Source organism: Aphis gossypii, chromosome 1 (assembly GCF_020184175.1).
Source record: "Aphis gossypii isolate Hap1 chromosome 1, ASM2018417v2, whole genome shotgun sequence".
In the NCBI taxonomy this organism is placed as follows: domain Eukaryota; kingdom Metazoa; phylum Arthropoda; class Insecta; order Hemiptera; family Aphididae; genus Aphis; species Aphis gossypii.
The window spans coordinates 23093759-23108433 of record NC_065530.1 but is presented as its reverse complement, the minus strand read 5'-3'; the positions used below and the strand labels follow the sequence as shown (position 1 = coordinate 23108433).

Here is a 14675-nt window from a genome sequence, read left to right as displayed (position 1 = left end):
TCAAAGAGAGATTTGTTAATTCACGAATAATGATTAATTTTTATAGGATTAGCAATAGTTACATAAAATAAAATATTTATTAAAATTGGATGCAATGTAGACTTGTATTGTATACTTAGTAAAACCACCCATTTAATGTCACGATCAATATATATTTTTATTGGTATTATCGTATTTTGTTTTGTTCAATTACAGTTCGGTTCTTAGACACTTCAATACGTAGTTTTATGAACGTTTTAGGTTTTAATTAAAGGAGCAGAAAAATGATGAATTTCTTCTACAATTTTAGTTGTAAATTAATATTTTTGATTTATTTCTAAACAATTAATACACATTTTATTAATTTAATTTAAATTATAAGATACTTTTTTTAATTATTTAATATCAGTACATGGAATACTAAATAAAAGATTTGATAAACTATAATCATAATATACGAAGTGTTATTTTTAACAGACAATTAAGTGCACAGGGACAGTTAGGCCGTTAGTTATATAATAAAAAAAACACTTATATATCTATAAATAATAAGTGTTATAAAAATAGTATAACAACATTTTTGAGTTAATAAAATATTTAAGTTTTGGTCATACTTGAAATAATAATATGTTCATAGGTCTGGAAGAGACAAGTCATATGGTTTTTTACCTGCAATTAATGTGAAAAACACACTGATTTCGTTCTCGTAGATACGTCAAACCATTCTAATATAGAGAACCCTTAAAAGATTACCCTGAGCATTAGGTCAAGTTCCAAACGTTAAATAATAGGTACTCAAATTAAAAAGTCTATGGTAGAGATTGTTGATATATTTTCTCATCGGCGAGTACGGCGTCTATTAAAATTTAATTAGGTAATAAGTTATTTATACGTGTATATTACTGTACTTATTTAATTATTCATTTACAATTATATGCGTTTATGATTTTTTATTTTGTCTATGCTGTATTCACTGCATAATATACACGTGACACATAACAATAAATATAATTATTTATTTAATATGACGTGGTAACTTAGTATCGAAAAAATACTACTATAGGAGTAATGTGAATATTGTATTACAAAGATTATAGGTACCTACGTGTGATCAAACTAATGCTCCAATATAATCTTTGAAATATTTTTTTCCGTCACTTAGATTTTAGTATTACTCGTATTTCTTTATGAATGGACGACAGATAAATAATTATTGTGATGTTCTACTTATATAAAAATATAGTTAATATAGTCATATAATTACCTAAATTATTATTTGAAATATTTTAGTTTTTTTTTTTGCAATTACAGTATATAATATGTATACATATTATTAAGTATATTAGTATAAGTATTATAAACTATTGTGTGCATAATAGTAAGCAGTGGCTGAATATTATATTTTATTATTCACTAAACAGTTAACACCATAATATTATAATATATTTACGATTTTTATCGAAGACGAGAATATAATGATTTTATAATGTCGTATTCGTTCATCGTTGTCTCCGAAATAACTATCAAGTTAGCAATAACGTTATCTAATTCCGCTTAAACATTTCAGATTGATGACGTATTTTATGTTTCGTATATAATTTTAAAATGTATTTGATTTTATCAAAACAAAACTCTTAACGAGAGAGTAAGAGGGCATTACATTACAAATTCTATAATAAAATTTCTTATGTACCTTTGATAAAATTATTTAATGTAATAAAAAGATACAGCATAATAAAGATAAGGCAAAAAAAATATTCATTATGATTTAAAAACAGTTTTGGAAAAATTATCATAATAATCTAAAAACAGAAAAAATGTAAATGTATAAACCAATCGGCATAAAATACATTGGATTACAATCATGTCATTTGAGTTGCAAGAAATTCCAAAACTAATTTCGTTTAGTATAGGTATATTATATAATTTATGGATCTATCATAGTAACAAATAATGATAGTAACTAGTAAAAATAGTAGGTAACTAGCAAGACATGTAACAGAAAAAGCCATGAACAATATTCGTCTTCCAAAAGATACGATTAAGTCTTTAAAATATAAACAACCATCAATCTTTGAAAACAAAATAACTAATTTGTATTAAGTCAATTCAACAAAATTAGGAATTTATAGAATATTTTTCATTTTTTCATTACTTGTTAAATAAAAATTCTTTAATATCTAAAATATAATTTACCTAAATATTTGTCTAAAATATTTATTAAATAAAATGAATATTACAATCAATTATCATTTATTAAAGCTTAATATTATACACAGTAGGTAATGTTTATTTATTTAGAACTTATATTTGAAAAAATAATAATCGTTTAAGATTAAAAGTTGCAGGTAACTTGATTGTTTTACAATAAAAAGCATATAAGCTATTTTGTGTTCATTAATATAAATCAAACACAAATAATTTGTTTTCAATACAACCTGTAGGTTCAATTTAAATTTCAATATATATTTTAATATAAGATTAAATGTTTAAAAGAAAAAATGTATTGTTGTTTCGTTTATAACAAAATATTATATGGAAATGAGTACTAATAATTCAAAATATTATCATTTATTATAACTACCATACTATGTATTAATATTTATAATAGGTACTATTAAATTTTGTATTTCGTTTAAATACTCGTATATAATATTGTAGTATTAAATGTATTCATTTAAGACTGGGTAACAAGTGCAGCACATTGTTGTATAATTTAAGACACACTAGCTAATTCATTCATCATTGAATCTTTTAATGTTTTAGTATTATTGCTTTAGTGTTATTGTGTCCGTGTATTATTGTTTGCATTTTCTAAATACAATTATAACGGAGTTTACGCGACTAAGTTGGAAACTTTTTTTTTTTGTTATATCCAGCAAACAAATAATTCCAAGGACTATGTTAATTATTATGGGTTAGGCAACAAAACAAAGCAAAAGAAATTTAATTTCTTAATAGGGGTTCTTAAATAAATTACTTTGAAATCGATAATAATTATTTATCGTTATACAATTATATAGGCACCAAAAATGTGTTTTTAAATATAAATTAACTTAAACTTTATTAAATATGTTGAACTCGTATTGTATAGTCAAGATTTGATTTCATTATTGTTAGTGTTTGTGGAAAAAAACTTATTTATATTTTACTATAGAGTATGTTAAAATTCACCATAAAATGTTATTTCATGAATATACCTACCATTTTGTGTACATGTGCAACGTTAATTTTTCCATTATATTTATTATATATATGTTGCAATCAGGTCAGTCAATGTAGGCTTATAATTTATATTATAGTTATTGTTATCACTTATAATAGAATCTATACGTATACATATAAATGCATACGTATGTACTATTAGAGTTGTACCTACATACGTAACAAAACCGTAACGCGATCAACATATTTGGAGTATGAGCATTAATAATAGATGCACCTAGTCAACTTATTGTCCTTGGGGATAAGGTAGTTTCAGAACTAAATAGTCACTTGTGTATAATAAATAGATCTGAAATATAATATGGTAATAGTATAGGCGCAACAAAATATCAAACAATGATTGTTGCTTGATTAATAGTTAGTCATTTTAGAAATTATTAAATCTTGGTACCTAGCATATTATTTTTTAACCATTTGAATATGCAACTGATGACACTATCGTTTGTCACGGCGATAATGGAATCATTAATTTTTTATAGTTACATTATAATGTTTTACAGTATTTGAGTGCTGTATATTTTAAAATGATTTTGATATAATTAAACATACGATATTTTCCCTAAAATGTATTAGAATAAGTAATATATGTATTTTATAATATACATAATATAAATTATAGGTATGAAAGACATACCATCCAGTTTATACAGTTAAAAATATGGTAAACCATACTGTTTTTATTAAATATTTGACTAAAATAGATACCTATATCGATCAAATATGTTAAACCATTTAGACATTATACATTATACATCAGTAGGTACATAATATAAACAATTTTTTTGAAAAAAATAAATTTTATAAATATTTTTATGTAATAATATTTTAATCAAATATTGCTATAAATTTAATAATACCTAAAGATACATAAATATATAATAAATTGTTTTATAATTTTATTAAATGAAATATATAATCATCGAAAATTAAAAATAAGCAATTTATATTTAAAATAACTTGTATTATTAACCATCACTACATTGCACTTCCACAATAATTAATATTGTAAACGGCCAAAAATTGTTTTTATTGCTCGTTAAAGTGTGAAAAATAATTGGATCAGATTTACATATATGCTTATATAATCAGTGACCTAGAAATTTAGTCGAATATACTTTATAATCAGCTTAAAAATGGTCAATTCAGTCTTATCGCATTATCACGCATTGAAATGATTAAATATTTATTTATATTAAACATTGTTTGTGGAGAATTTTCAATACGTACCTACCCTCTTAATACTGATTATTATAATATAATAACTCAGTTATTTTGAATGTCAAATTCAAAGTACTAATTGATTATAACATTACAGATAGTTTGGTGTTTTCTGTTGTTGTTTAGAATAGATTTTCAAAGCTAAAACCCACTTAAATGTACAACGCCTTTAAATAGAGATATTTTGGAATGAACATTTTCTTATAATGTTGCCTTGAAATCTAACTATATATCTTCTATAATATAAATAAATCGACAATAGTATAGTTAATGTTTACTGCAGATGAATGTTTAGATACTTCACAGGTTTTCTCCTAATCTGACCTCATCTAACCCATTCATACTTACAAGTTAATAATCTCATATTGCGGTGATCTTATAGGTATACCATATATTTGACGTAGATTTATGGAAAAGAAATAGTTAGCAAGTTGCTCGCTTAAATCCGTTGGATCGAGGACAAATGCATTACTCAATTATTCACAAACTCTTGCAGTTCCACATTTGAACAAGGCTCAGTAACCGTAATTCACAAATAATTATATTTATCCTCGCTCCGTGGCTTATACTCTTTTATTTACTAAAAATTGTGCAATATATTATCCAGTTTTACGCCAATCGTTATAAGATAATTATTATAGTACCTACTCTTGTTAATTGTGAACCTTAATAACTATATATGTTTATTCAGAATTATTTGACTAATATATTTAATATTTTAATTTAATAAACAAATATTAAGACTATTTAAATTTATAATAAATAGACAATAGTATAATAAACTATTTGCTGTCTGGATTATGACACGAAGCAAACATTATAGGATTATAGGATCTTAGTACACAAAAATAAATAAATACACAGCTATGTTTACGGGTTTGCAAATATGTAATAATTGTTTATTATATTTACATTTAAATAAATAAATAACAATAAATTAGAACTGACATTTTGATTTAGAAAAGTCAAATATTTAGCTTAGTAAGCTGGGGCGGGATAAGCCGGGGCAGCGTAAGCTGGTGCGGAGTAAGCTGGGGCCTTGTAGGCTGGGGCAGAGTATGAAGGAGCGGAGTAAGGGGCTTTGTAGGCTGGAGCAGAGTAAGATGGGGACTTGTAGGCTGGTGCAGAGTAAGCTGGTGCAGCGTATGCTGGGGCTTTGTAGGCTGGTGCAGAGTAAGCTGGGGCCTTGTAAGCTGGTGCAGAGTAGGCTGGTGCAGAGTAAGCTGGTGCAGCGTATCCACCTTCCTTCTTGACGACGGCGTTGAAACCGTTGTAGTCGTCAGCGGTGTATTCGACAGTGCGGGTGGAACCGTCGGGTTCAACCAGACTGTAGGATCCCTTGACGTAACCGTTTCCGTCAGCGTATTCAGATTGGCTCTTGACGTCGTAGGTGTGTGGGTCGTTTACGCTGTATTCGAAGTTGTATGGAGCTGGGGCATCGTAAGATTCGTGTCCGTATGCTGGTTTGTAAGCAGCGGGCTTGTAAGAAGGAGCAGAGTATGAAGAAGGTGCAGCGTACGACGGGGCAGCAGCGTATGAAGGTGCAGAGTAGGCTGCTGGAGCGGCGTAGATTGGTGCTGCTACGGGAGATCCGTAGGCGGTGGCCAAGATGGAGGCGGCAATGACTACGAACTATAACAAAAATAGAAGTTTCGTTATTGTTGTGTTATAACTTATAAGTTATATATCATTAAATATCTCATTTTTTATAACTTGTAAACCAGCAATTGTATTTTTAATTACGAATAAATATGCTCAAAGGACCACATTTTAATCAACAAGTCACATTAAATGTTTATTTGATTAAAAAAATTGTTCTTGGTTTATCGGTATACTTTATATACCTCTATACAAAATATGTATAGTGTATACAAAAAATTACAAAGTATGAACTTATCAAGATTTTAAATATTTAAATGAATATTCCGTATATATATATATGTATCATGATTTCATAAAATTTATATTTTAATAATGTTTTAATTTTAACTTATCTTACTCATAAAAGTTATTCAAATAGTTCTCTTATATTTAATATATCATAAAAATAAATGATCAAGTTGAAACCTTTTTTTTTTTTTTTTTTTTTTTTATTGGCCAATTTTTATGAACTATTACGATTTAAATTATATAATATTTTAATAAGAAAAGTCAAGGTATTATCATAGACAATCATAATTATATCTTTAATAAAAACTCAACTTACAGCCAAAAGGTAATAAATTCAACATTTAAAAATAAATATTTCATTATTTTGCTTTAAACAACATATTAGTATAACATATAAATACTACATATTTTAGCGTGTATTTAAATCACAGCTGTGTATAGAAACTGAAAAAAACACAAATATTTGAAAATGGTAATTTAATTTAGTCGATTTTAAAGAGCATGGTAATACTAAAAAATAAATTATTAGCGATTTAATTGAATAAAGTTTTACGGAACTACTTACATAAGTTTTGTAATAAAAATAAACGTCTTGGTTTAGAAACTATATTAGACACATAATCATTTATTATACACCCTAGTAGGAAAATATTTGAGAACTTATTAATACATTTAATCAAGCCAAAATATAATATTAAGTTTAATCATTTAAGTACGTATTTTGAAAATGTAACTAAAAAAAAAATGTGAATTTATTTTTATAATGAATACTAGAATAAATATTGACGAATTCGTAAAAATGTACGTACATTTTAAATTAATTAGAAGATAATTTGTATCAATTTACATTAATCTATTTTATTGGGGTACTGTAATAATAAGCGGACTAAAAAGTTCAGATAAATTATTAAGTTACATTTTTTTAAATATAGAATTATATATAACAATTAGAAATGTATTTTGCCTAATTTGAATAATGAACAATAGTTTATTTCACTTCATTACACTATATCGCATTTAAAGATATACAGATTTCAATTAAATTAGAACAAATTGTTTGAAATTAACACGACGATCAATAGCTCATAAAAAAAAGGTGTATTATTTCTTAGCATAGGTAAAATTTATCAAAAAAGAGTTTTACTTGAATCTAACTGAATCCACGTATAATACCGAATAGGTACAAAAGCCAGTCTTAAATCGACGCAATGCGTTACATAGAAAACAATGAAATCTATCGGATTCCGAAGACCGTAAAGTCTTGAAAGTTGCATTTGCTTCAGAATGTATTTTCTATTTGCTTATTATATTTTCCCCATACACATAACGCTATACACAACTTAACTTATAAATTATAATATAGTTACTTACCATGTATGCCATTTTGATGGTTTTAGTGGCTGTATTTGTTTGCTTAAATTGCGACAGTTACAGATCAAACGTTGGTGATTGATAGTTGGCAAATGTGGGTGAACCGATTTATATAGTCTCGATTCGATGGCAGTTTACCGGGAATTCGACGGGGGAGAAGGGGGCTCCGGCAGTTTTTCGGCATGGATGAAGGACAAATGCACCAAACACGCCCTATTTGTCCTCCGGCGTCATCGCCGGGTGTAAGCGCCATATCAGCTAATTTTTTTTTCGAGGTTTAGACGTAATACTACTGTTGTTCTCTTAAAACCCAGCCACCATCACTGACGACCCCCTCACCGTCCGTCACCGCCATGGTTAAGGTTTAACCGTGTACATCCGGTACATTGATAATTTATCATTTTTCATGTAGTCATACAGATATTACAGTTTTTTTCCATTTTTTTTTTTTTTTACACACGCTAATTTTGTCTCCTCATGGTCACTGTGTAATATAATACGCGGTTTGCCTGATTGGAGGGTAGACTACTGCTCACTACACCGCACCAATTCATTCAGCCTTGCACGTTTTAAAACGCCAAGTACAATAAATACGAGATGTGTAAAGAAAAAAGTAGGATTTTCGTTTGGTTTGGTTTGCTTTAGGTAAAGATTTTTTTTCTGGAAAAAAAAAAATTTCTAGAGGGCAAAAAAAGTTAAGGGATTACTTTTTTATCACAAATATACTATGAAATAAACGTCCATTTTGAAATAAGTTAAGCTAACTTTATTTACTACTTTCAACACTATAATATGAATTATTAAATATTGTCCATTTAATTGATATAATTATTTGAGAATTTTTCTGTATTCAATTAAATTTTTACTTACGAATTGTCATGGTATAATAACACTAAACTTATACCTAATAAAATATTAAAAAAATAACTTAATTATTATAAATTATAGTACTAATGGTCAGTTAGTAAGTTTAGCCTATGTGTTATAAAATTATTAGTTATTACTATGAGTTTCTACAAGTGTTGAAATAATATATCATACAATTCAAATATTATTATCACATAAAAAACTATATTTTTTCCCCCAAATATTATTAATTGAACTTTTATAAAATAATATATTAAACCACTTGTTTTCAATTTAAACAAACTACTTTAGAATTAAATTGTATTATTTAATAGCTATATGAGTTACTCAAATTGTAAATACAAACTTATCCGATGACTAGTAAGTTTAAGTTAGTCTGTACATTTACTTAATTAAATACATGTGGGAAGAACAGTCAACAGTTCCATAGAGAATAAATAAGTACGAACACGCATTTTGTAAAATATGATATAATTTTATTAGATTTTTGAAACCAATAAAAATAATTAATTTGATTTGAAAAATTTATTGAGTAGAGTCTGTTATTTATATACCTACTCTTATTTTTAAATTATTATGTATTTATAGGAAGTTTTATAAATAATAAATGAATGTAAAAAAAAATGTATGAAATATTAAATAATTTATTTTGAATACAAATTGCAATTTCATAAAATTGCAATCATAAACATAAAAATATATATTTGTATACTATAGTTTAAATATTTTAACCTTGATAATGAAATAACTTAAAGATTTTTTTCTTGTACAACAAATCCTGTGTATACTTTACAAATTATCTAGTAAAAATCAACAAATACATTTTAATTATAAATAAAAGATAATTGCAAAATAATGTTTGAGATTTTGTCTTTGCGATTAATGTAAAAAAAATACTCAGTTTCCTTTATTTATTTACTAGTGACTATTGTTGATACATTTTCACATTTTGAAAAACAGCTGCTATACTGTTAACAATAAAAGCTTTGTGTTTAATTTCCAATCTTTTAATATCCTTTAAAACTAGTAAGACTCTACTCACAAAACGAAAACACTTCATATTAAAACTTTATAATTTATGTTTAGAAGTATTTTATAATACATTTGAAATCAGTCAATTGAAATTTTAAAGTTGGATACTTTCCTGAAGATATATGTTAACACTAAATTAAATTAATCTGTTTTAAAATGTATTAAATATTTAAAAATTATATAAATTGTATTTATGATTAAATTTTGAAAAATCCTTTTATTATTTTAGATTTTGATTGATGTATTTTTATTTGATAAATTTTTACAAAACATGTCAAAATCGCGAAAAGGCTAGGTTAAGTTAGTAATTTTTTGTATTTATATTTTAAGTTAAAATATTCAACACTAAGTTTTCCATAAGTTTTCCTTCAAACAACTATAAAGAAAAATCAAAGCATCATTATAGAAAAAAATGTTATGAGCGTCTGAGTTTTAAATTTTTTTGAAATCGCGTAACGATAACGATTTATCCTCAAACGATTTTCAATATTTGTTATTATTCAAAAAGTATAAGTCATAGATACTTGAAATATACACCAGTTGTTTAAACTTTCATTTTTTGTACACGATTTAATCATAAGGTATTCAGGTCATTAAAATATCATAAACCACCTTTTTCACCACCCAGTAGAAAATATACATCCTACAAATATACAAATCATCTCAGTTCAGAATCTTTTTTTGTATACAATGATACCTGTCATTGGATTTAAATTTAACACCCTCATTATAGTGACCCACTGAATGTTCGAGGTCCACTCGATACCTACTGTATAACAGAGCATTACCCACTTGACCACCTTTTTTTTTTTTGATAATTTAAAACTTAAATCATAAGCCCATAAGTTGAAACTAATTTTTATTTTTTATTTTTATAGAAACATAGCTATATTATTTTTCTTTTTTTCTCTATTATTATTTTTATAAAAGCAAACATTTGAGAAAAAATTTGTTCAAACCACCGGTCGGCAACTAACGTACCGCAGTCCGAATCCGGACAGCGAAATACAAGACTCTAGACCCCGTCAACATACTGTACTTGATTATGTTGTTTACTCTAATAACATATAGTATATATTTTCATCATATTATTGAATTATCATTATTAATATAAAATGTATATTTCATATCATTTTTTAAACTCAGATTATAGTTATATTATAATTAATTGCAAATATTTTATCGGGTATTTAATAATCGGTTTTATTACGATTTTATAAATTTAAAATTAATAAATTCTCACCTTGAGGAAACATTGCGGATAAGCTGTTTCCCACGAGTACCCGATTTCAAACGAAAAAAAAATCTGGCTAAGGAAAAGAAATGCAGGAAAGAAAAGAAATGCTGTTATTATTATACAAAATTATTATTATTTATTTACCTTATATTGTAATTTTATAATTTAAATTAATTGTAAAAACTAGATAATTTTTATTATTTTTATACTGCTATTTTTCAAATATAAAGATTTAAAAAAGATTTTTTCACTGGATTTCATTGATTTATTATTTTAATCTTTAGGACTCCCATACAATTGTCTTACCCTGCAGTTTAAACTATCATTAATATTATTTATCAATTATTCATAGTAAAATAATTTACTTAAATAATATTGGCACTAGTATATTACAATATAATTGCAACAGTATAAAAATATAAAAATATTTTTATATTAGGTATTACATTAGGTCATTATAAAATATTATAATATAATTTATTATCATGTTTTAAAATCGTAGACGATAATATAATAACAGTTTAAATTATTGATAGCTTGCGATATGAATCATGGACTGATGTGGATGTTTTTCAAACACATTATTTCAAGTACAACGAACGTAATATGGAGTTAATTTGAATAAAAACGTGATGATGAAAATCCGTTGAGATCGTATAAGTCTTTATCCAAAAACAAACGTTATACACTGTCTACATGCTCGATTTTAACATCGGGTTGTTGATTATTTCATTTAAAATTCACCCTGAAACCCATATAATCTATTCGTGAATGAATATAATACACCATTGTAAGGTACGGAAATATTTAGAACGCAACATTACGTGGGTATTATTTTTTATCGTACATACTTAAAACAGTGAGCCATGTCCGCGGACATAAAATAATCTAATAATTCATTATAACACCGTACACACGATACCTATTAATATTATGTACAATATTATATAATGTTTTTAAATATTATGATTCAGGGTATCGTATTGAAATAACGCATCGGCGAGATTTGCGAACGAGATTCGAGTGCACTCCACATGCATAATATTATTATAACACCGTTTGATGTCGAATTGCATTCATGTTACAATATTATTATATAACAACGTTTCGCCGTATAATGTATACTAAAGGACATGATAATTGATCCGATTGGCTGGTACCCGATCCGAGTACAGGTCGAAAAATACAACGCTACCGCCATGTAAAACCGCGTGTTATGCCTATATCCATAGGTTCACATGCACTCGTATACACGGCAATGAAAGGCATCGCAGTAACTAAACATATTATGTATAATGTACTCGGTGTACAAACGCTCGCTTATCTTCGGTATTGCGGCTCATCGGACAATCTTTTAATGTGTTGCCAATTTCATTCTACCGTAAAACATTATGATATTACACGGTGAACGACCGGTCTTTAATGCGATTAGTAGACAGAATGATAATTAACCGATGAATGCAAATATGCGACCTATAATATAATATATTATTATACGTCCGATATAATTATACACTGCACATTAATCCAATTCGTTCCCTCGTGATACCTAATATTATTTGACACGCTGAAATTGTTTTTTTTTTTTTTTTATTGTTATTGTAATTACCTATATTATAATAATATCTGTGATTATTTAAGATTTAACGAATACCCATACTTAAATATTGTCTAATGTCCAAGAATTATTAGAAATTAAATACTAATATAAAATAACAGTGTATACAACATAAAACATGAAAAACTATTTGTACGGCCATAAAAATAATATACAATTGATGTGTTTAGACGAATAGTATTATAAAAGTTCCATATACGTATAGAAAAAAAAAAAAAAATTGCCCTGAAATAAGTTATAATGATCTGAGATCGTTACACTCAGATCAGAAAGAAGGTTACATACTTAGTCTATATGACTGCATGATGAAACGTAAGTAGAACGCTACTAAACAATAGAAATGCTTCAAACATACAAATAAAATATCAGTGCAGTAAGCTTTTATGTTGAAATTGCATCGCATATAAATATCTAGACAAATTCTTCAATGAGGTACAAATTATACATTATTACTGGATAAATAAATATAGAGTAAGTACCTATACAGCATAACAAAATATTATAATATTTTTTTAAATAACAGCAGTAAATATTTGAAATATTTTGCTTGAGTTAATTAAATTCGTCAAAAGAGTCATGTGTGTATGCTAAATTCGTATAATAATATTGAATAATATAAACCGTTATGAACTACACTTATTTACATTTATTTGCCTTTTGTTACAGTTTTTTAGCAGTATTTATAAAAAAAAAAAACAAATCGCCATAATATTTTAAATACCACCTTGATAAAAATGCATGGCTAATCTATTTATCTATTTTTTCATAGAGATTTTTGCAGACTGAAAAAATGTTCAAAAAAATAAAACAAATGCATTCTTCGAGTATTCATATTGTTAAATTTAAAACAACTTAATTGATGTTTGTTTGAATACAACTATTATGTTACATCTTTGTGTCTGTAGGTATTTCATTTTTCAATGATAGGTTATACCTTTTAATTTCTAAATGCATAACCTTTTTTGTATAGTTTTAATCAATTTTGCATGAATACGATAAATGATAATATTATATTTTAGATCTATTTAATTTTTCTAATAGGAAAAACGTATACCCCAAGTTTTTGTAAAAACAATAAATATACATGAACGATAGAGCATATAAACTTTATCCTACACTTTTTAACATTATATTTAAATGACGAAAACAATAATAATAGACACATTTACATAAAAAATTGAAGGCGGCGTTTAACTCAACTCTAACCACCATGAATAATCATTATAACTGATATTCGATACAGTGTATATTTATATTATAAGTATAGTATAGATAGATACGTTTTAATTTTCTATTCAGAGAGCTAATCTGATCGTAAACAACTCTTATTTATTTTATTATTTTTTATTTTTTTATGCGTGTCCTTCTTTCTAACAAAATTAGTATGTTACACTTGCATACACGAGATTGGCTTAGTTTCCTTGTTAAAGATCGGCATTGATCAATGAAGGAAACATGTATTTGTTATGACTTTCATTATGAATTCTATGTAAGATATTTAATATAAAAAATTATTAATATTTGATTAGATATTTAAATGTTTCAATGTCAATCAAATGCAAATACAACATGATGGTAATTTTCTTATACATTTTTCTATATAATTTAAAAAGGTATAATATTATAGATTTATATCATAATTTACGTTTGATATTTTATTCGTTCATTATTCATAAAATTAAATTGTGTTTGATTATATTTATGATTTGATAATCTTAGAAATCACATCATTATACTTAAATTTAATGAAAACATAAAGTGGAATTCTATCATATAGAAATTAAAAGCGGATGTAATCATCTATAACTGCAATTAATTTAGTTAAATTATTCAAATTCACTCGTAGTATCATCAAAAATCTCCAAATATATATACATTTTTTAAAAAATTTTTGGTCCTAAGAAGAAAAAGAATGAAATTGATTCCCATAACATTTTTATTAAGCTAATTTTGGTGATATAATAAGTAATTTCACTCCAAATAGTTCATACAACAATATAAAATAAATTATGTAAAACATGATTTAGATTAAAAATTGTTAAAAGTATATAAAATATTGTTTTTTCATCAAAATATATATATTTTTTAATTACTATCACTTTATTACCAAAAACAATGTGAACCAAACAAAACTAATGCTAAATACGAGATACCTATCCATAATATTATCTGATTTTTAAATTTTTTTTTTTTTTGTTGTAAAACAAAATAATTCGACACGAATTTAAAGTTATTTAC

The 14675-nt window shown here is 25.8% G+C and overlaps 2 protein-coding genes across 7 annotated transcripts in view; one reads left to right on the top strand and one right to left on the bottom strand.

Annotated features, from left to right (window-relative positions):
* LOC114129135 (Kv channel-interacting protein 1-like) overlaps positions 1-14675 on the top strand; it is a 390998-nt gene that overhangs the window by 200156 nt on the left and 176167 nt on the right. The window lies entirely within an intron of this gene.
* LOC114126131 (cuticle protein 7) lies at positions 5292-7850 on the bottom strand. Its single transcript, XM_027990014.2, has 2 exons — positions 7684-7850; positions 5292-6054 (listed from the first exon to the last, which is right to left on the bottom strand). The coding sequence occupies exons 1-2, from the start codon at positions 7693-7695 to the stop codon at positions 5401-5403; spliced, it is 666 nt and encodes a 221-aa protein (XP_027845815.2). The 5' UTR covers positions 7696-7850; the 3' UTR covers positions 5292-5400.